Source organism: Puntigrus tetrazona, chromosome 9 (genome assembly GCF_018831695.1).
Source record: "Puntigrus tetrazona isolate hp1 chromosome 9, ASM1883169v1, whole genome shotgun sequence".
Lineage (NCBI taxonomy): Eukaryota > Metazoa > Chordata > Actinopteri > Cypriniformes > Cyprinidae > Puntigrus > Puntigrus tetrazona.
The window spans coordinates 18,675,144-18,691,827 of record NC_056707.1 but is presented as its reverse complement, the minus strand read 5'-3'; the positions used below and the strand labels follow the sequence as shown (position 1 = coordinate 18,691,827).

Below are 16,684 nucleotides of genomic sequence, written 5' to 3'. Positions count from 1 at the left end.
AGTCATTTATATGCTTTGCTTGTTGTACAATACCATTTTTATCAAGAGAATGGTTTGTCTGATTCCACACATTATTCAGAAATTATTTATTAAATTAATTAGTGGATAAGTAAAATACAATGACGTATCTAATAAAATGTTTTGTCAAAGCAGAGTTTACATCTGAACATTGGGACATAATAAAAAGACAAGACAAACAAAAAAGAATAACACATTTCTTCTGATAAATTCATAATTTCATTTTGTAAAATATCCTGTAATTTTTCAAGATAATCTAAATTGAAATGGTGCAAGACATGCTTACTGAGGTCATGAGGATTTAACATGAAAAATTAAAATATATGCATTGTCAAACTACAAACTTAAAATTATAATTTATAAAGAACTGCTATTTATGCAGCAAAAACAATCCAAACAAATACTATAATGATAATAGTAAAAAATTAATTATAAAAAGTGTGTGTGTGTGTGTGTGTATATAATTAATTATAAATAACAGAAAAAAATTTTTAATGCTACTAAGTGTCAATGTTTGCAGTGATTATTACAATTTTCAAGAAAAATGTCTCCTATGTGAGCAAAAGCTTGCTTTAAATCTAAAAAATTATGTTCAGACATACTGTTAAAACTATATGCTCATACTGTCCTTGAGTGAATACTATGAAAGGAAAGGCATTTCAGTTGAGGTTTGAGAGTACAAAACTCCTTCAGTTACATTATAACGAGCCGCTAAAACTGCAAGACTCATTCAGTCCAACATTTTGGAATATAAACTCCAACTCTACATACATACAGTAAATATGAATTCATACCATAATCACACCATATTTTAGTTTCACTATGAAATATGAAACCTCATTTGCTCCATATTTCACACAATTAATCTCTTCATCAAACAGTACGCTTAAAACACAAAATAAAAAATTCTTAACACATCAGCAATTATTACTACAATAGTAACATATTTACACAACATTCCATATGCAAAGGCTCTAAAACAGTGTTGTATTTAAAGCTGCCATGTTTGTCTCAGCAACTAATACCAAGTCCTTAAATGAAAGCACTGTAGTACCTATTAAAAAGAAGTCAAATATTATAATAGTAGAAGTTATAAATGCCAAAGGGTTCAAAACTTAACTTAGCAACTAAAGACATGGATTCACAGCGGCATCCACAAAAATTCTTCATTCAATATTGTAAGATAAATAAGTAAAATACCAGATAATTACTTAAGACACCTTCACTAGCCGTCTAACACCTAAACAGTAACAATCTAGCCTCTAAAATATCACATATACAGTGCAACTCCTCGTGTTTGTTTCCAATTTCATTTTTAAAATAATGGCTACATTTTGAATGCATTAATAAAGCAACTTACAAAGTGACTACAGTAGCAAAATAATCAACACCTGCTTTCATGTATGTGTAACGTCACTCAGTCCATATTTTAAAAAGCAAAAGTTTTTTTAATGGAATATCTGTGCTAGATATTGTTTAAAAAATGTGTCAGATAAAAGAGCCCTACTAATGGCACCTTGCTACTGTAATGAATTGACACCACAACAAAATTTATATTAGCATTATTAAAAAAACAAAACAAAACAACAACATGCTAATCAATCTACTCAACAAGCTAATGTCATCTGATCTCATATAAAGTCCTATAAAAAGCACTTTTCTCAAGGGCTTTTAGTGAGTTGATTGTTATAAGACAACAAAGTCTATAAAGATCTGCAGCCTTGGAAGGACAGCCCTTTAGGACCAAAATCTGGCAACACATTTTAAGGTAAACAGAATCAGTATGACAGTATGTCAAATAAGTAACTGCAATATAACTAAATCATACACATACAATGAGGTCCACAAGTCTGAGACCATGAAGGAAAATGCAGTATTTTGACTTAATGTATTTAATATCAACATAATGTGAGTGATTGTTAAATTTCTTAGTGGTTTGTCATGTTGAGCCAGAGTTTTTAATAGTTATAGCTAAAACCATTTAAACTAACAAATACGGAAATAAAATGTTAAAAATAAAAAAATAATCACAAAATTCACAGCAAAAAGAATAAAACTAAAACACAATATTAAACTAAATTCAAAATATAAAATATTTGTAAAATATGTAAACTTATGTTCTCCAGCATGATTTGAGAATACTATGAGATACCAAGAGCAACTTATTTTATATATATATATATATATATATATATATATATATATATATATATATATATATATATATATATAATTTTTATAAATTTATAAACAAAAACTTAAATCTCTCAAAATAAAACAAAAATTCTATTGAAAAAAACAAACATTTTTTATGTAATCTCAGACTTCTAGACCCAGCTGTGTATTAATAAATTCAAACAGGTTTAAACCTTTCATCAAAATTTTTACCATGTACAACAGCAACATTCAAATTGTTATAAATGATCAAAAAAATTAATAAATAAAATAAAAATCAGCACTTGCATGGAACTTAACAGAGATCTCACCTGCACTTCCCCATGCAAAATCACAAGCATCAGTCCAATGACCTGATATACGCTGATCAAAACATTGCCAGCAAATTATTTCACGACCAGAGAAGCACCAAGAGCATAAGACCAGAGAGAATATCTCTCACCATTCTCAACCAGATGCCTATTTCATGACCCAAAATGCTACAGGTCCATTAGAGAGACAAAGAGAACATTAATTAGCACCTGCATAACTGTAACTTGCATGACTATGGCTTCACATTGGCTCAATAGCTCGCTGGCACCTGACAGCCAGGCAAGGAGGAGTGCAATCAATGGCTTTTCAATCCCACCCATAGTCCACACCTCCACACAGAGACAAGTTATCAAATCACAGAATACACTATGGAAGTGATCGCCGTTTTGCTCTCCACACAGCAGCTAAACCTCAAGGGAAGCCTGTAGCATGTCAAGGCATCCATAATCACCCAATCAACTGGGAACAAATTCAGCTCCTGCCACAAAGGAGGAAGCCGATCAGCAGTGGAGTAAGACTTAACAGAAGCTGCCATAAGTTCACCACCAAACAAGAAGATCTGGAACAAGGATCTAAAAGAAAAAATAGAATTATTATAAGTGAAAGAAATCAGCTTTTAGCAAACAGACATATTACCTTATGCATTTTGAAAAAACTCTTTTCTCACTACATTTCACACAATTCATGTTTAGAAATAATTGTATGATTTTAGTTTTAGTAACTTTGTTTTTTTTGCTTATTAAAACGTAGCCTAATATTTGTGATCATTTGTTTTTACATTTAAGTTTTAATCATTTAAATTGAATGTTCTTAAGTCATTTTTATGCATTTTGTATGATTGTTTTATTATTTTTATAATAATTTTTTTTAAATTACCATTGTGTACAACAAACTTTCAATACCATATACAAATTTTTACTCATTTACTACATTGTCCATACATATTTATTATGCATTATCGATACTACAGTATTGATAGTAAATACAGTAAACACACACCTAAGCGGGCACTCTTGGTGGTGTTTTGAGGGGGGATCTCATGAGGGAGGGGGCAGACACTGCAGAAGTCAGAGCAGGTTGGGCAGATGAGCTGTCCACTGTAGACCCATCCATTCATTCGTATGCTCACATTGATCACCTGACCAGTCCGAACACATGGATACGATTCATTCTGCACCCAGACCAACAACCCTTGGGCTGTGCAAGATACCTGCAACGCAAATCAGTTTCGGTACACATAAAGCATCATTTTCTTATGTTGCACTGCTACATAATGCCCAGGTGGGAAAAAAAAAAAAAGTCCAATAATTTTTTCATTAAGGAGAAATTATTGAAAGGTGTCAATAAAGACATACGTTACATTTTGTCATTTACGTAACATGGAATTTTGAAAATGACCTTTCATGCAGTGCGTAACAGCAAATAAGTGTACCGTGCATCACAGCATCACAAGTCCAAAGCTGTTTCATGTTGACATCAAAATGAAACATTAATATACTGCCTGCCCATGTGTTGGGCTTTTTGCATTGGTCTAAATGAAAACACAAATGAATCCTTTGTCACTAGATGCCGCTTTTGGAGCTTTAAAAGCACACAAACAATGCTTCCACTAATAACTGGAGGGGTCTGAAAAAAAGTTAATAGTTGAAGCAATTGTTTGGAGTCATTGAACAAATAAGGTAAAAACAAAAATGCACATAAGAAAATTAAAGCGTTTTTTGACTTTGCATGCATGTCGACCTGTTGTTTAGGACTCCCGATACCAAAATATGAACCTATTATAACCCATAATAGAGGAACTTTAAATAATCTCTTATAACTAATTATTCAGGGAAAAATCTTTTTCTAGGCAGTTACTTTGAAATGTAATATGTCACAATATTACTGGTTTTACTTTTCTTAAATCAAATAAATATGCAGCTTTGGTGAAAATAAGAGACCTTTTTCAAAAAAAAAACAATTATGACCCAAAACATCTGATATATAGAAAAAACTTCTGTAGCCACTGTCGCATCTACCATTACATTATTACCTTATAGCAACCACTGCCCCAGTCTGGGTAGGTCATTCTTTTTGTGCACTGCTCCATTACAAATGGTGACTTCTGGTACAGACACACTGATCCCGGGCCATACTGTTCTGCCCCATAGTTTCTCCATGTGGCTAAAAAAGCAAAATACCAATCTCAACTACATGCAAAAAATACTGAAAAGCACAAGAAAGAATAAGCGTATGAGACTTTCCGTTCTGCTTGTAAATGAAGAAATGATGATGAGAGAATGTCATCTCACCTGGCTGGTTTTCATGTATCCTGCAGTAAGAGCTGCGCTGGTATTCCCCACCCACATGCCAACTAAACTCCTGACTAAAAGGACAATAGTCTGCAATCTCTACGGCCCCACCATATGCTGGTAAATCTTCCTCGGGTACACCAGGGATACGGTCAAAGTACTAGAGGATGGAGAGGGTTTATTGCAGTCAAGTCAACCTTCTATAAAAGGCAATCATATTGCATTTAAACAAATAGTCAATTTTATTGGTATAGTGCTTTTCACAATACAATGTTTCAAATAAGATACAGAGGATTTGTACATGCATTTCCTCTGATCTTACCTGATACTCTGCAGGAAGTGTATGAGGATACTTCTGCAGATTGCACACGGCCACTGCCAGCTGGTCCTGCCTGCAGGTGAGCTGTAGAGGTGCGCTCCTCACAGAATCACAGTACGGGCTCAGGGTTGGCTTCCTGTTTCAAACACACAAGATGAATTCTTATCGGGGACAGATGTCCGATCAATGACCCAAATATTTACTTATATATTGTACTTAAAGACTATGAAAGTCTCTCTAGAAAAGATGTGCGACACAAATAATTTAATTTGTTTCTGTGCCACCAGCAAACACGAGTTTGATTCCCAGGGAAAACAAACTTGTGAAATGTACAGCATTTATGAAATTGTATGGCAAGAATCTGCCAAAACGAATAAAAGTTTGACATAGTACACTTAATACAACAAAGATGATTTATTTGCAAGAGCACACAAAGTTTTATTACAACTCGTGCATCAAAGCTTACGTATGGCGATGTTGATCTATCCAGAATTTACAGCTTTTCATCACGAAGTCGCAACCCAAACCTCTTCCCCACTCCAAGTTTTCCGCCATACTATAATTGGCCCTGTACCACCTTATAACAGAAAACAGCACAGAGAGAGGTCATTCTAGCGGTAATCCACAGATAAATGTGAATTCTTTCTATATTTAATCATTCTATATATAACAGGCAGTGTATAGATATAGAGAAATGCTAAAATAGCTTCAGATCCCATTGACTTCCATAGTATGTTTTGTCCATACTGTGAAGTATGCAGTTTGAAACAGCATGAGGGCGGGTAAATGATGACAGAATCTTCAGTTTTGAGGGGAACTGTAACTATAACTATAAGTCTACACCTTCGTAAGTGAATAAACTGCATTAGCCATGAGCAACAATACTTCTCTTACCCTGTATCCTCCATAATGGCCAAAGAAATTCTGGAAAACACTCTGTTCTGCGTGTGAGATCCGGTCATTGCCTCATTCTGTCACAAAAAAAAAAAACATGCTGAATTTAAAAAAAAACAACAACACTTTCACAGTACTGACAGTGAAACAGTTAAGTGTTCATGAACACCACCAGGGAAGATTTGGTTTCGGTACCTCTAACAGACGTTTTTCCCAATGGTTGAACTCTGTGCCAGCACCTCCCTGGTTCTCCAGTTCCATGCCCTCTAGAATGGGGCAATTAAAATGTCTCCTGGCTTCCTCCTGATGAAACATCACAACAATTCATGTAGCTCAATTCCACTATTTAGACTGCGCTTCTTTAAAAGAAAAGAAATCCTTACAACTACGCGTGGGGTGGCCAGAAGATGGACTGTGTGTCTGACCATGTGGCCTCCACGGATGTCCCACAGCCGAGTCGCTCTTTTGATGACTTTATCACTCCACTGATATAACCCTAAACTGAGAGAAAAAAAGATAAAAAGAAATAAACGCTGAGCTATTTATATGAAGGTCCATTGTATCACAACGTTACAATAAAATGTTTTCATTAAAAATATTAAAAAAAAACAAAAATAAAAATATAACAATCACCTTTCATTGTATGCAGGTAGACCACTTGCAGAACGTGGTGTTAAAGGTTTCCCATCATCATCGTGGTAAAACGCGAAGAGTCCTGCAGAAAAACCCTAAAAACATATAGAACATATAGTTGAACGGTAGTGATAAACTACTCCTCATGAGTATGTGCAAAGTTTAATGTTGTTACCAGGGCATGAATGATCTCGTGTTTGACTGTGGACAGCATCCCTTCAAACTCCTGAGGTTGAGTAGAGATCATATTGGGACAGAGATTGGCATATCCAGCGATGGGCCTGCATTAAGAAACTTTGCCATTACTGTCAGAAACGCACTGGACTATTTCCATAGTATACTCTAAACTCAAATTAAAATCACCTATGTTCCCACTGTTGCAATTACCTGTCTAGTTCAGACTCCAGCTGGCAGTACGCTGCATAGGCTACAATGTTTTCTTGTCCACAACGCTCTGTGGTCATCGCGCTCACGTACAGCACAAAATCCGCCCTGACCACCCCTTCGCCGTCAGGAGGACCAGCGGGGCCGCAGGACTTGCCAGACTCACTGCAAACCCTGCATTGCTAAAGGAGACCTCATTCTATGAATCAAAATTTCTCATATATTTACCAGCGATATGTTTGTAAATGATCAGAATTAGTATGATTAGAATTCGTTTTAGCCATAAAAACACACTTGAAATGGATCTTTAAGTAGGCGTGGTGTTTCTGTATATTTACGCAAACCATTTTTAAAACAATATTTTAAACACAGAATTAAATACATATGAACAAACACTGATAGACATAAACAGACACCTTCATTTTCATAAAGTGCTCATTATATGTAATTTACATTTCATCAAAGAGTGAAATAAATAGGCTTGGTTGAGTAATTAATTTCCTAATGTTGCTCATATTAGGCTACAACAATAAAAATAAGTCACCTAAAAATAATAAAGTCACTATGTATTGATGTTTTTGGACTAATCTGTATGGATTTTATGCAGCAAATATATTGTAATAATAAATCCATTAAATAATTATATATTTTTGGCTAAATAATTCGAGTGGGACCTACCTGCAAATGTTGCTCAGGGACAACGACTGGGCCACACTTGGTGATGTCTGCACATGGTCCCTGACAGTAGCGATGTGGATCATCTCTTTTCCTAAGGTACTGATTGGTTGCGCATTGTCTAATCATTAAGAAAAAAATATTGGGATTACAAAAAAGAAAATAATGGGATTAAATATCCACCAAGCTTCCAGATGGACATGGAAGGCTGAGTGCAATTTTAAGAGGATTTGCTGTCAGACAATACTAGCTGAGAAGAGAATTACCTGCTCAGTAATACTGGGCCTGACTGCCTACGAACCCTGAAGGCCCTCTCAAGATAATCAATAGCCTGTGGGAGGAGCTTGTCCTTGAAACACAGCAGAAAATATCATTATTGAAAAGATCAATAATGTATGCATGGTGCCAAATGCCATTTCTAATTTTAACAAATAACATTTAGCTTAACATATTAATAAAACCTTGACAGCAGACATTAAAATACCTTCACAAGGCTGCTTTTGGCTTCATCTAACCTGTGTGGGCAGTAAAGATATTAAGCGTGATGACAACGACAATGTGGCATTGCTGTATTTAAAAAAAAAAAAAAACGTATAACTAACCCATCCAAGCTGGAGTCGTACTCTATTTGGATCTTTAACTGCTGGTCAGTGCTTCTTTTGGTTAATCTATCTGGCTTCAGAAACACTTTATGTATGACCTAGGATGACAAACAGCAGAAATTATTGCAATTACTGGTAAAACTAATATGAGTAGTGAAGGATGTTTTTTTTTAATGAACAGAAAAAAAGCTTGGACTGCTATATAATTTCTTTATGTACTGCAATAGAACGTTATACGGATTTTAAGGAGATCAAATGATGACATATTTTCATTTTATGGTTAACTGCCCCTTTAATGCGACATCATCCAGATAAATGCCTTTTAAAGCGATAGTTTTACCAAAATTGAAAATTCAGCCTTCATTTATTCACTTAAATCCACTTTCTTTCTTCTGTGGAATATAAAGGCGACGCTAGCTGAGGCTGACAATTTCAGTCTCAGTTATCATTCATTTTTGGGGGATAAAGCACAACGTGGCATGATATTAAGAAGGCGCAATCCCATGTGGTTTTAAGAAAACACGATCTCAAATGTCCTGTTTGAGAAGCAAAAGAAAGAATGACAATTAAGGGGGACTGACCTCTGTGGGCAGGGGCACTTTATGGTCACAGGTGTGCGTCTGTGCGCCGGTGCTGATGAAGATGATGATGGTGTTAAAGAGTAAAGCAGCTCTAACTGATCGAGGCTGCCGCCATCCTGACGCCATCATTCACTCCGTGACTTTAATATTCATATCTCCGTCCTGTCACGCTGCAGAAAGCACTTCAACGCCGCATAAAATTGAAGGATGTTTCGTGAAGAATTCAAATCAGCTGTTCATTAAACCGGCTTCACCCATAAACCCAGAGCAGCGTGAACGCGGAAACAATGCGTCGGCGTTTCAAAATAAAAGCCTACATAAAATATCAAATATGAAAATAAATTGTAGTTGTAGATACTGATGTGTTTGCTGAACGTAATATGTACTAAATACTTTTCTCAGCAGAGCTTCAGTAAGAATAAGTATAACATATGTAGTAAGCTCAGAATAAAATACTTCTTATCTAATACTAACTAGTACAACATAAACTGCATATTTTATAAAAGGCAAGACAGAACACATTAATCAATATGTCAATGTTGTTTTTGAGGTGACATGACTTCTTTACTTTGTATGTTTAAAACAAGCTTTAATAATAATAAAATGTACATACCTTCTACATAGAACATACTAAACTACTGAACCGTGTGCAGTTTCCCCAACAATGTTAAACTAAATTGATTTCGATTCAGTGCAAACAAGAGGGGGATTATCAAACATAAATCAGACACGACACAGAGCCAAAATATAAAACTATTTATTGTAAGAGTACAGAAAATCACTTTTAATTACACAATCATCTACAGGATACAACACCTTGGTCCCACGGTTAAATAAGCACAAAAAAATTAAACATTATGTAGATAATATTCTGAAGACTTTGATAAATCAGTCCTACTTTCTATAGAGCAGCAAACAGGTTTGTTTCAAATAAGAATGGTCTTTGATCGGATAGTGCTTATTGAAGGCACAAGTACACAGTATCTGACTCAGAGTTTGAGTTTCCCAGCCAGAGGACTGCAGGGGTAGAGCCGTAAGAAACGGCCCAGAGTCCACACAGGAAACACATTCCTGTAAGAGGTGTAGCTGATGGCACAGCTTTTATTGAACACTCCAGAAATATTCTCCTGAAAGCAAGGAAACCACCCAGCACATTTTATTACAAAAAGAGAGAGAGAGAGAGAGAGAGAGAGAGAGAGAGAGATGGATGGATTTTGGAGATCTTGCAACAGCTTTGCTCACCTGTGGCCAGTCTCCATTGGGCAGCTGCCTATCAATCAGAACTTGAATGCCTCGCTCGATCACTCTGATGTCAGGGTACCTAAAAAGAAATTAACTCTGTTTTGGAAAAGCCACCACACTGAATTTTGGATGTTTTTCCACGCAATTTTCCATAAATCAACAATTTGAAAACACTAAAGAGTCAGGATAAAAGTTAACTTTAAATTTTGAAATACATAAAAGTGTCATATTTACTCAAATTTGTGAATCATTTTCTAAATAATCAAAGTTAAGTTTAATATCTAGTTGAGTTTAACAGTCCAAAAATCTTTGGATCTCAGTTACAGAAGCACGAGAAAGCTAAGAGTTTGAGAAAAAGCCATAAAAAGGCAGAGAAAGTACAAACAGCAATAGCAATATTACGCTAAGTACAAATTATGTTAAACACTATTTATATTTTCTTGTATTTGTAGTTCTTGTGTCTATGAAGCTAATTTTGTACAACAAAAATATATGTAATGGTTAAATTGACCCCCTAACACAATAGAAATTTTAGAAACATATTTTTAATACCTCACATATGTTGTATTTTTAGTCACTGACAAGCTACAATAGAGGCTTTCTGTTTTTGCATTTTTTTTTTCATTTTAGTATTTTTCATAATGTTTATTTTTGGCAAACTGAACGAAACCAATGTGGGTCAATTTGTGCCCCCAACAAAAAAGTTGCACCCAGTGTTTTTGAACAGGAAGGCAGTTCTTCAGATGTATCTAAAAACTACTGCTGATGTTACCTGACAGCCATCAACCCCAGCAAAGCCCAGCAGGTGTTGTGGATCTGTGAGTTCTTGCTCTGAACGTAGCGCCGCTGCTCACATGACTCAAAGTCTTCGCCCCAGCCTCCATCCTCCATCTGCTTTGACAGCAGGAACTCACAGGCACGCTTAACCTCCACACAAACAGATCTGCAACACGAAAACGAGGTTAAATAAAATCCAGTAAAAGAATACGAGTTGATGATTTATAAAATGAGCATCAATATGAAAAGGGAAAGACAAATAACTTACCCGTTTTGGAAAGTGTGATCCATACTTGCAAATGCCTCCAGACCAAACCAGACTCCATATGTGAAACACACTCCCCAGGACCTAAGACAAGCAGGATTCTTCATAAACGGTCTAAGAAGCAAAGGAATAATGTCTCTCATCATAAATGAGCCAATGCCTACCCTTCCCATGAGCCATCAGGTCTCTGAACCCTCCTGCAGTATTCCAGACCCTGCTGGAGAGTTGTCCTGTGTGATCAAGAGACGTGATTTAACCAAAGCATTTTTTTAAACCAAAATATGCTGAAATTTCGTGCTTGGCTGTACCTAATCTCTTTTGCTCTATGCTCAGGATATACGCTGTGAAAGTGTTTCAGTGCCTGCATTACGGCTGAGGTACACTCAACATAAGTGTAGTCGATCATTATATCACCTGGGAGAGCAAGAGACAGAATAAAGACAGTTGAAATATGCACTGTCAATTGAATATGAGATTTTACTGCATGCTCACCAAACACTTCAGATGGGTTCAGCAGCTCTAGCAGTTTTCCACCACGTTTGGTCTCGTACGTGGCAAACCCTCCATCGGGATTTCTCATGCTTAGCAGCTGAAACAATAAATTCATATATATATATATATATATATATATATATATATATATATATATATATATATATATATATATATATAACATAAATGAACATAAATGAACTATATATATAACATTAATGAAAATTTCTATTTTAAATAAATTTTCTGATAAACTTTCTAATAACCAAAGAATCTATTTAAAATTGTAATAATATTTCAAAATATTATTGTTTCTGCTTTATTTTTGATCAAATAAATACAGCTTTGGTGAACATAATAAACATTTTGCAAAAACATTTAAAAAATCCTGCTCCTTTTAAACAATAGTGTATATGATTAGTGTGTTTATTCTGACACAGCTTGTGAGTTTGGATGCATTACACTTTGTGCCATGCATGAACATTAGACATGACAATATATATATATATATATATATATATATAATATAATTAACTTACATTTAAACTGTTGTAGTAAACATGAAGAAAAAATCTGAGAATAAAATGGCAAGTAAAGACTCTCTAAATAGGATCTAACACTGTCTATGTTGTGAGATTTGAGCCATAAAGACTGCTGCATGGTGGCTTAGTCTCATTGTGCCCTTGAGCAAGACACTTAAACCTAGGTTGCTCCAAGGGGATTGTTCCTATAATGAGTGTACTGTAAATCAGATTATTGTGGCTCTGCACTGGTAAGACACAGACAGAATGTTAAAGATGTCTGAAGTGTAAACAAGGCTTTTACCACATTGACAGCATCAAAGAGTCTTTGAGTGGGAATTTTTTCTTTGAGGAAACCGCACTGCTCCTGCAGCAGCATCACAGATTTCAGTCCTTCTGCTGTACAGTCCGCCACTATCCAACCACAGTCCCGTGTGCTGAAGGGAAAACCTCCCTGAATCACATGAACACACGCACTCATTAAAGTGTTCAAGAGGACATTTCAAACGGTTTAGACGGCTGAAATGCAATATCCAAAAGTTTACCTTGTTCATTTGTCTGTAGTATTTCTCATATTCTAGAGGATTTTCTTTGATCTACAATAAAAAAAAAAAAAAAAAAAAGACCATGTTATTATATTTCAGTGGGGGCCGAATGTTTGAGACTATGAGTTAAATGCTTTTATTCGTTTTTTATAGATAGCTGCAATAATGAAATGTAAAAATCACCTGAGTCAGATCAAAGAAATGATGGGCTTGTGTGAGGCACTCTGTAAACCTGGGGATGTCCTGGGCACCTGCCTTTTCAGAAAACAAAGTCATCAGTTATGCACCAGATTAATTTCATTTGTCACATTTTATTAATAAAGATATATACCTCCAGAAATGCTTGTACTGCAAATGCAGTGTCCCATAACTGTGATCCGTTTGTACCCTGATGGAAAAGAAATAATAATAAGAGTTACAATTGTAATTAATATTGTTAATATTTGCATTGCTTAACTGATCAAATAAAACTAAATAACGAACCCAAAAACATCTCACCTGCATTTTCATGCCATCCAAACCCAGCCTGGAGAATTAAAAAAACAGTAATGAAAGAAAGACAGAAACCTATCATTATTATTATAATTAGTCTATAATATAAGCAGGAAATTACTAAAAATCAGGCCACAAACCATAGATAGTCAGGAATCCTTGACACATGCTCCTGAAAGGCAGGTGATGTGGGTCCATCCACATACCAGCGTACCAGCATGTTGATCGTTTTCGAAATCTGACAAAACAAGAAATTAGTTTTATACACAGGGCAATATTTCTGAATTAATAATTATGAGTGAATCATTTTCCTGCAACATGGACAGAGAAACTGCACATAATAAAACAACAAATGTGGATTAAATAAAGTCAATATTACATTACATAAAATAAAAAGTATTCTCTTTTTTCTCACCGGGCCAATGCTGATACACTTAGTAAAGCGATCGTCTGCTTTAATATGGTCATAAAGTTCCTTCACTGCTTTTTCTCTAAGCATAGTGCTGTGATGTGCTTCATACACATTCAGGAGCACTGTAAAATCAAGTTCGATCAAGTGTTATGTGACTTCATTGAAACGTGAATGTTGTTTCTCTTTTACAGAGGTGTAAGGCTTCTCGTACAATAAGCAACAGTAAGCAAGGTGCTGTGTGGTGTGTACAAGTCACAAGCTGCAACGTTGTTCCTCTGAGCTGGCCAGTCAATAGTCGAGTAGTCCTGGACGTAGAGCTCCTGTTTAACACCCAAAAACAACCAGCTGTCACTGGGCAACAAACAAGCCTGCTTTTATTGTGGTCTCAAGTGACCTCTAGCGGTGAAGCTGTGAAAGGGCACCTGTCTTAAACTGAGTATCAGTGGATCTTCATCGGCAGACAGCCTAACTGCGTAACAGTAGCTCATGGGCAGGTAGACCTGGCGACAGTGGCACCATAAAGTGGAGGGATGTGCCGGCACCCAGGAAGGGAACAGCCTGATGGAAAATAAATAAAAAAAAATCACAAAAGGAAATCTATCTATATACATTATCAAAACAAAAACGACACTAATGTACTCTCGGCATACCACATCTCTGGAAAGAGCGTATTCATCCCTTCCCAGCTGTATACGTTGAGGATGGCCAACCAGAATTTACCCCAGGAAGGTATACCGACGGCACCGCCTGTAACAGAGCGGGACGATACTGAAACTGAACACTGTATTATTTCATGTATTGGGTTACGTTACATACAAACATGCATATGACTGTTTGTATATCAGCAATTGCAGACCTTTGCTGTGTAAAATATTCCTTGCGCGAACCATGTCTGGATCATCGGGACCAACTCCCAGGATTCTCAGGGTGGTGTAATTCAAAGCTGTTCCAAAAACAGTAGACTTATCTTCAATGTGCCTAGAGAAAAAATAAAAATAAAAATAAATTTTATATATATATATATATATATATATATATATATATATATATATATATATATATATATATATATATATATATATATTTGTGCTGATCATTAGGCCATAAAGTAACAATTCCAGTAGTGGACCCAAACATGTATTTTTTGTTCATGTGGAAACTAAAGGAGATTTTTAAAATATCTTCTCCAGATGAATTTACATATGCATTTAGCAGACACTTTTATACATAGTGACTCACACAAGAGGAATAAAGTCAATAATATTTATAGTACACAATAGGAGACAAGATAATGGAGAAAAAACACATCCGTTAAGTATAATGTAATGCATTATAATAATTTCATATATATTTCTTTTGATTTTTGAGTGAAATATAATCTGGATGTTCCTTGCAGGTATCATGAGATTCACCCCACATAATAAAAAACAGTGTTATTGATACTCACAGGCCCCAGCCTCCGTCAGGCAGCTGCACAGAGCGAAGGTATCTAACCATTTCCTGCTTCCATGCATTTGGCAGAGGGATCTTAGCAATATGACAGGTTATGAGCAGACCTGAAACCATCAGCAAATAGACAAAAATTAATTAATTACCTAATAAGCGGCAAACTTTAACCTTAAAAATGCATGGGTTAAAAATATTCTATAATTGACTGAATCACTTATACTTAGTAGTCCTAAATATTAATCTAAATTTAATTATATAAATAAATATGTCTGGAACTGACACATATGAATAATATGTTAAACAAGTTGTAATAAAGAGCAACTTATATTTAACAAAATGGCATGTTGTGTGTCACCACAGTTAAATAAGTGTGTATCATGATAGAACCTTAATGTCAAAGATAAGAAGTTTGGAAATTTTATAAAAATGTTTAATAAATGCATTACACTGTAATTAAACCCATTTGATTTTAGTGGACTAAATTTACAGTAGATTTTGTCGACTAAAATCATATGATATTTCGTCAATTAAATCTAGACTAAAACTAAATGGCATATTAATCAAAAGACTATGGCTAAAACTAAATTACATTTTGCTGTCAACATTAACACTGATATTAGACATAACTTATTATTTATTTATTATCATAAGAATATATACTTTCATCTAACGACTAAACAAAGATTTTGTCCAAATGTCTTATTATAAATGAATGACCTGGAAGTAAGAAAAGTGGTCCACCATAATCCCCAGCCCAGTGTCCATCTTCAGCCTGGAGACGGCTGTAGAAGTCCATTCCCTTCAGTGCAGCTTCTACTGCAGTGTGTGTGGCAGGGGATGCTGAGAAGAACTCACCCTGAAATCAAGAAGAAAAAGTTAGATATCAAAGTACATATAAAAGCTGCGGTGTGCTTTAACGTCTATGTTTACCGTGTCCAGTCCCAGAGAGTGAGATTCCAGCATGCTCTGCTGTCTGTCCACACAGTCTGCCTCCTCAATGTACCTCCAGGTCTGTCTGCCCTCCACATTACTCAACCTCCAGCGGCTGAGATCTGTCACTGGCTCAGTCTTATAGGGGCCTCCCCGTCTCCGCAAACACCTGAATCAGTTCTTTAAATGTTACACTTGGATGGGCATAGCGCAGTCACACTTGTCAAGCATTTGTCAGACCTTACATGTTTAGAAAAGGTGATGTCAATCTAACTATGTTTTTTTTCCCCATTACTTTATTTAAAATATAGTTAAGTTAATCAGTACAAAACGGCACTGTAGAATAACTGGCTTTCTCTAAAAATTAATAAACACCTTGTAGTCATATTGTTACTATAAAAATAACATCTACAGATATGCAAAATATCTGCATTATAGGGCATTAATATTTATAACAACAACAACAACAACAACAACAACAACAATAATAATATATACTGTTAACTAAAATATAAAACGTCATCATTAATATATTAGTTCATGTTTAGCGTGTATTATTGGAAAATATATTTATAATTGTACTTACGTTCCCTCTGTCATCTTTAAAGTGCATGAGCAACACTTGTAAACTGAAAAGAACCGGTCGTATTTCAGCTGATGAAGACGGTAAACGCC

General features: G+C 35.3%; 2 protein-coding genes across 4 annotated transcripts; both read right to left on the bottom strand.

The window, feature by feature from the left end:
• Nucleotides 1–2,285: 2,285 nt before the first annotated feature.
• On the bottom strand, nt 2,286–9,156 carry lmln (leishmanolysin-like (metallopeptidase M8 family)). 3 transcript variants are annotated; one of them, XM_043248184.1, is made up of 17 exons: nt 8,885–9,156; nt 8,304–8,401; nt 8,186–8,216; nt 7,968–8,050; nt 7,705–7,822; nt 7,030–7,208; nt 6,818–6,923; nt 6,643–6,737; nt 6,393–6,510; nt 6,205–6,312; nt 6,010–6,086; nt 5,582–5,692; nt 5,119–5,251; nt 4,797–4,956; nt 4,538–4,668; nt 3,505–3,715; nt 2,286–3,077 (listed from the first exon to the last, which is right to left on the bottom strand). In XM_043248184.1, exons 1-17 carry the CDS (start codon nt 9,011–9,013, stop codon nt 2,977–2,979), a joined length of 1,989 nt encoding a protein of 662 aa, XP_043104119.1. In that variant the 5' UTR covers nt 9,014–9,156; the 3' UTR covers nt 2,286–2,976. The 3 variants fall into 3 exon arrangements, 1 of the variants encoding a protein (XP_043104119.1); XR_006251718.1 differs by lacking the exon at nt 2,286–3,077 and adding an exon at nt 3,938–4,036 and having other exon boundaries at nt 3,586–3,715; XR_006251717.1 differs by lacking the exon at nt 2,286–3,077 and adding an exon at nt 3,904–4,036 and having other exon boundaries at nt 3,605–3,715.
• A 469-nt stretch (nt 9,157–9,625) lies between these two features.
• lss (lanosterol synthase (2,3-oxidosqualene-lanosterol cyclase)) lies at nt 9,626–16,677 on the bottom strand. The gene is made up of 22 exons (XM_043248163.1): nt 16,596–16,677; nt 16,010–16,178; nt 15,797–15,935; nt 15,078–15,186; nt 14,487–14,608; nt 14,281–14,377; nt 14,053–14,188; nt 13,842–13,950; nt 13,634–13,752; nt 13,359–13,456; nt 13,225–13,252; nt 13,058–13,114; nt 12,910–12,981; nt 12,727–12,777; nt 12,486–12,635; nt 11,661–11,757; nt 11,477–11,582; nt 11,333–11,398; nt 11,172–11,252; nt 10,899–11,069; nt 10,127–10,205; nt 9,626–10,011 (listed from the first exon to the last, which is right to left on the bottom strand). The coding sequence occupies exons 1-22, from the start codon at nt 16,607–16,609 to the stop codon at nt 9,874–9,876; spliced, it is 2,208 nt and encodes a 735-aa protein (XP_043104098.1). The 5' UTR covers nt 16,610–16,677; the 3' UTR covers nt 9,626–9,873.
• Between the last annotated feature and the right edge of the window lie 7 nt (nt 16,678–16,684).

What these genes read in the sequence shown, in the direction of transcription:
- lmln (XM_043248184.1), bottom strand. Translation starts at nt 9,013, where the DNA reads ATGATGGCGTCAGGATGGCGGCAGCCTCGATCAGTTAGAGCTGCTTTA. An exon ending in TCCCTGAGCAACATTTGCAG is followed by an intron (nt 7,209 to 7,704) that starts GTAGGTCCCACT and finishes GGTCTCCTTTAG; the next exon opens with CAATGCAGGGTTTGCAGTGA. An exon ending in CTGGAGTCTGAACTAGACAG is followed by an intron (nt 6,924 to 7,029) that starts GTAATTGCAACA and finishes TTCTTAATGCAG; the next exon opens with GCCCATCGCTGGATATGCCA.
- lss (XM_043248163.1), bottom strand. An exon ending in AGGATTCCTGACTATCTATG is followed by an intron (nt 13,253 to 13,358) that starts GTTTGTGGCCTG and finishes TTAATTCTCCAG; the next exon opens with GCTGGGTTTGGATGGCATGA. An exon ending in GAACCCATCTGAAGTGTTTG is followed by an intron (nt 11,583 to 11,660) that starts GTGAGCATGCAG and finishes TTGCTCTCCCAG; the next exon opens with GTGATATAATGATCGACTAC.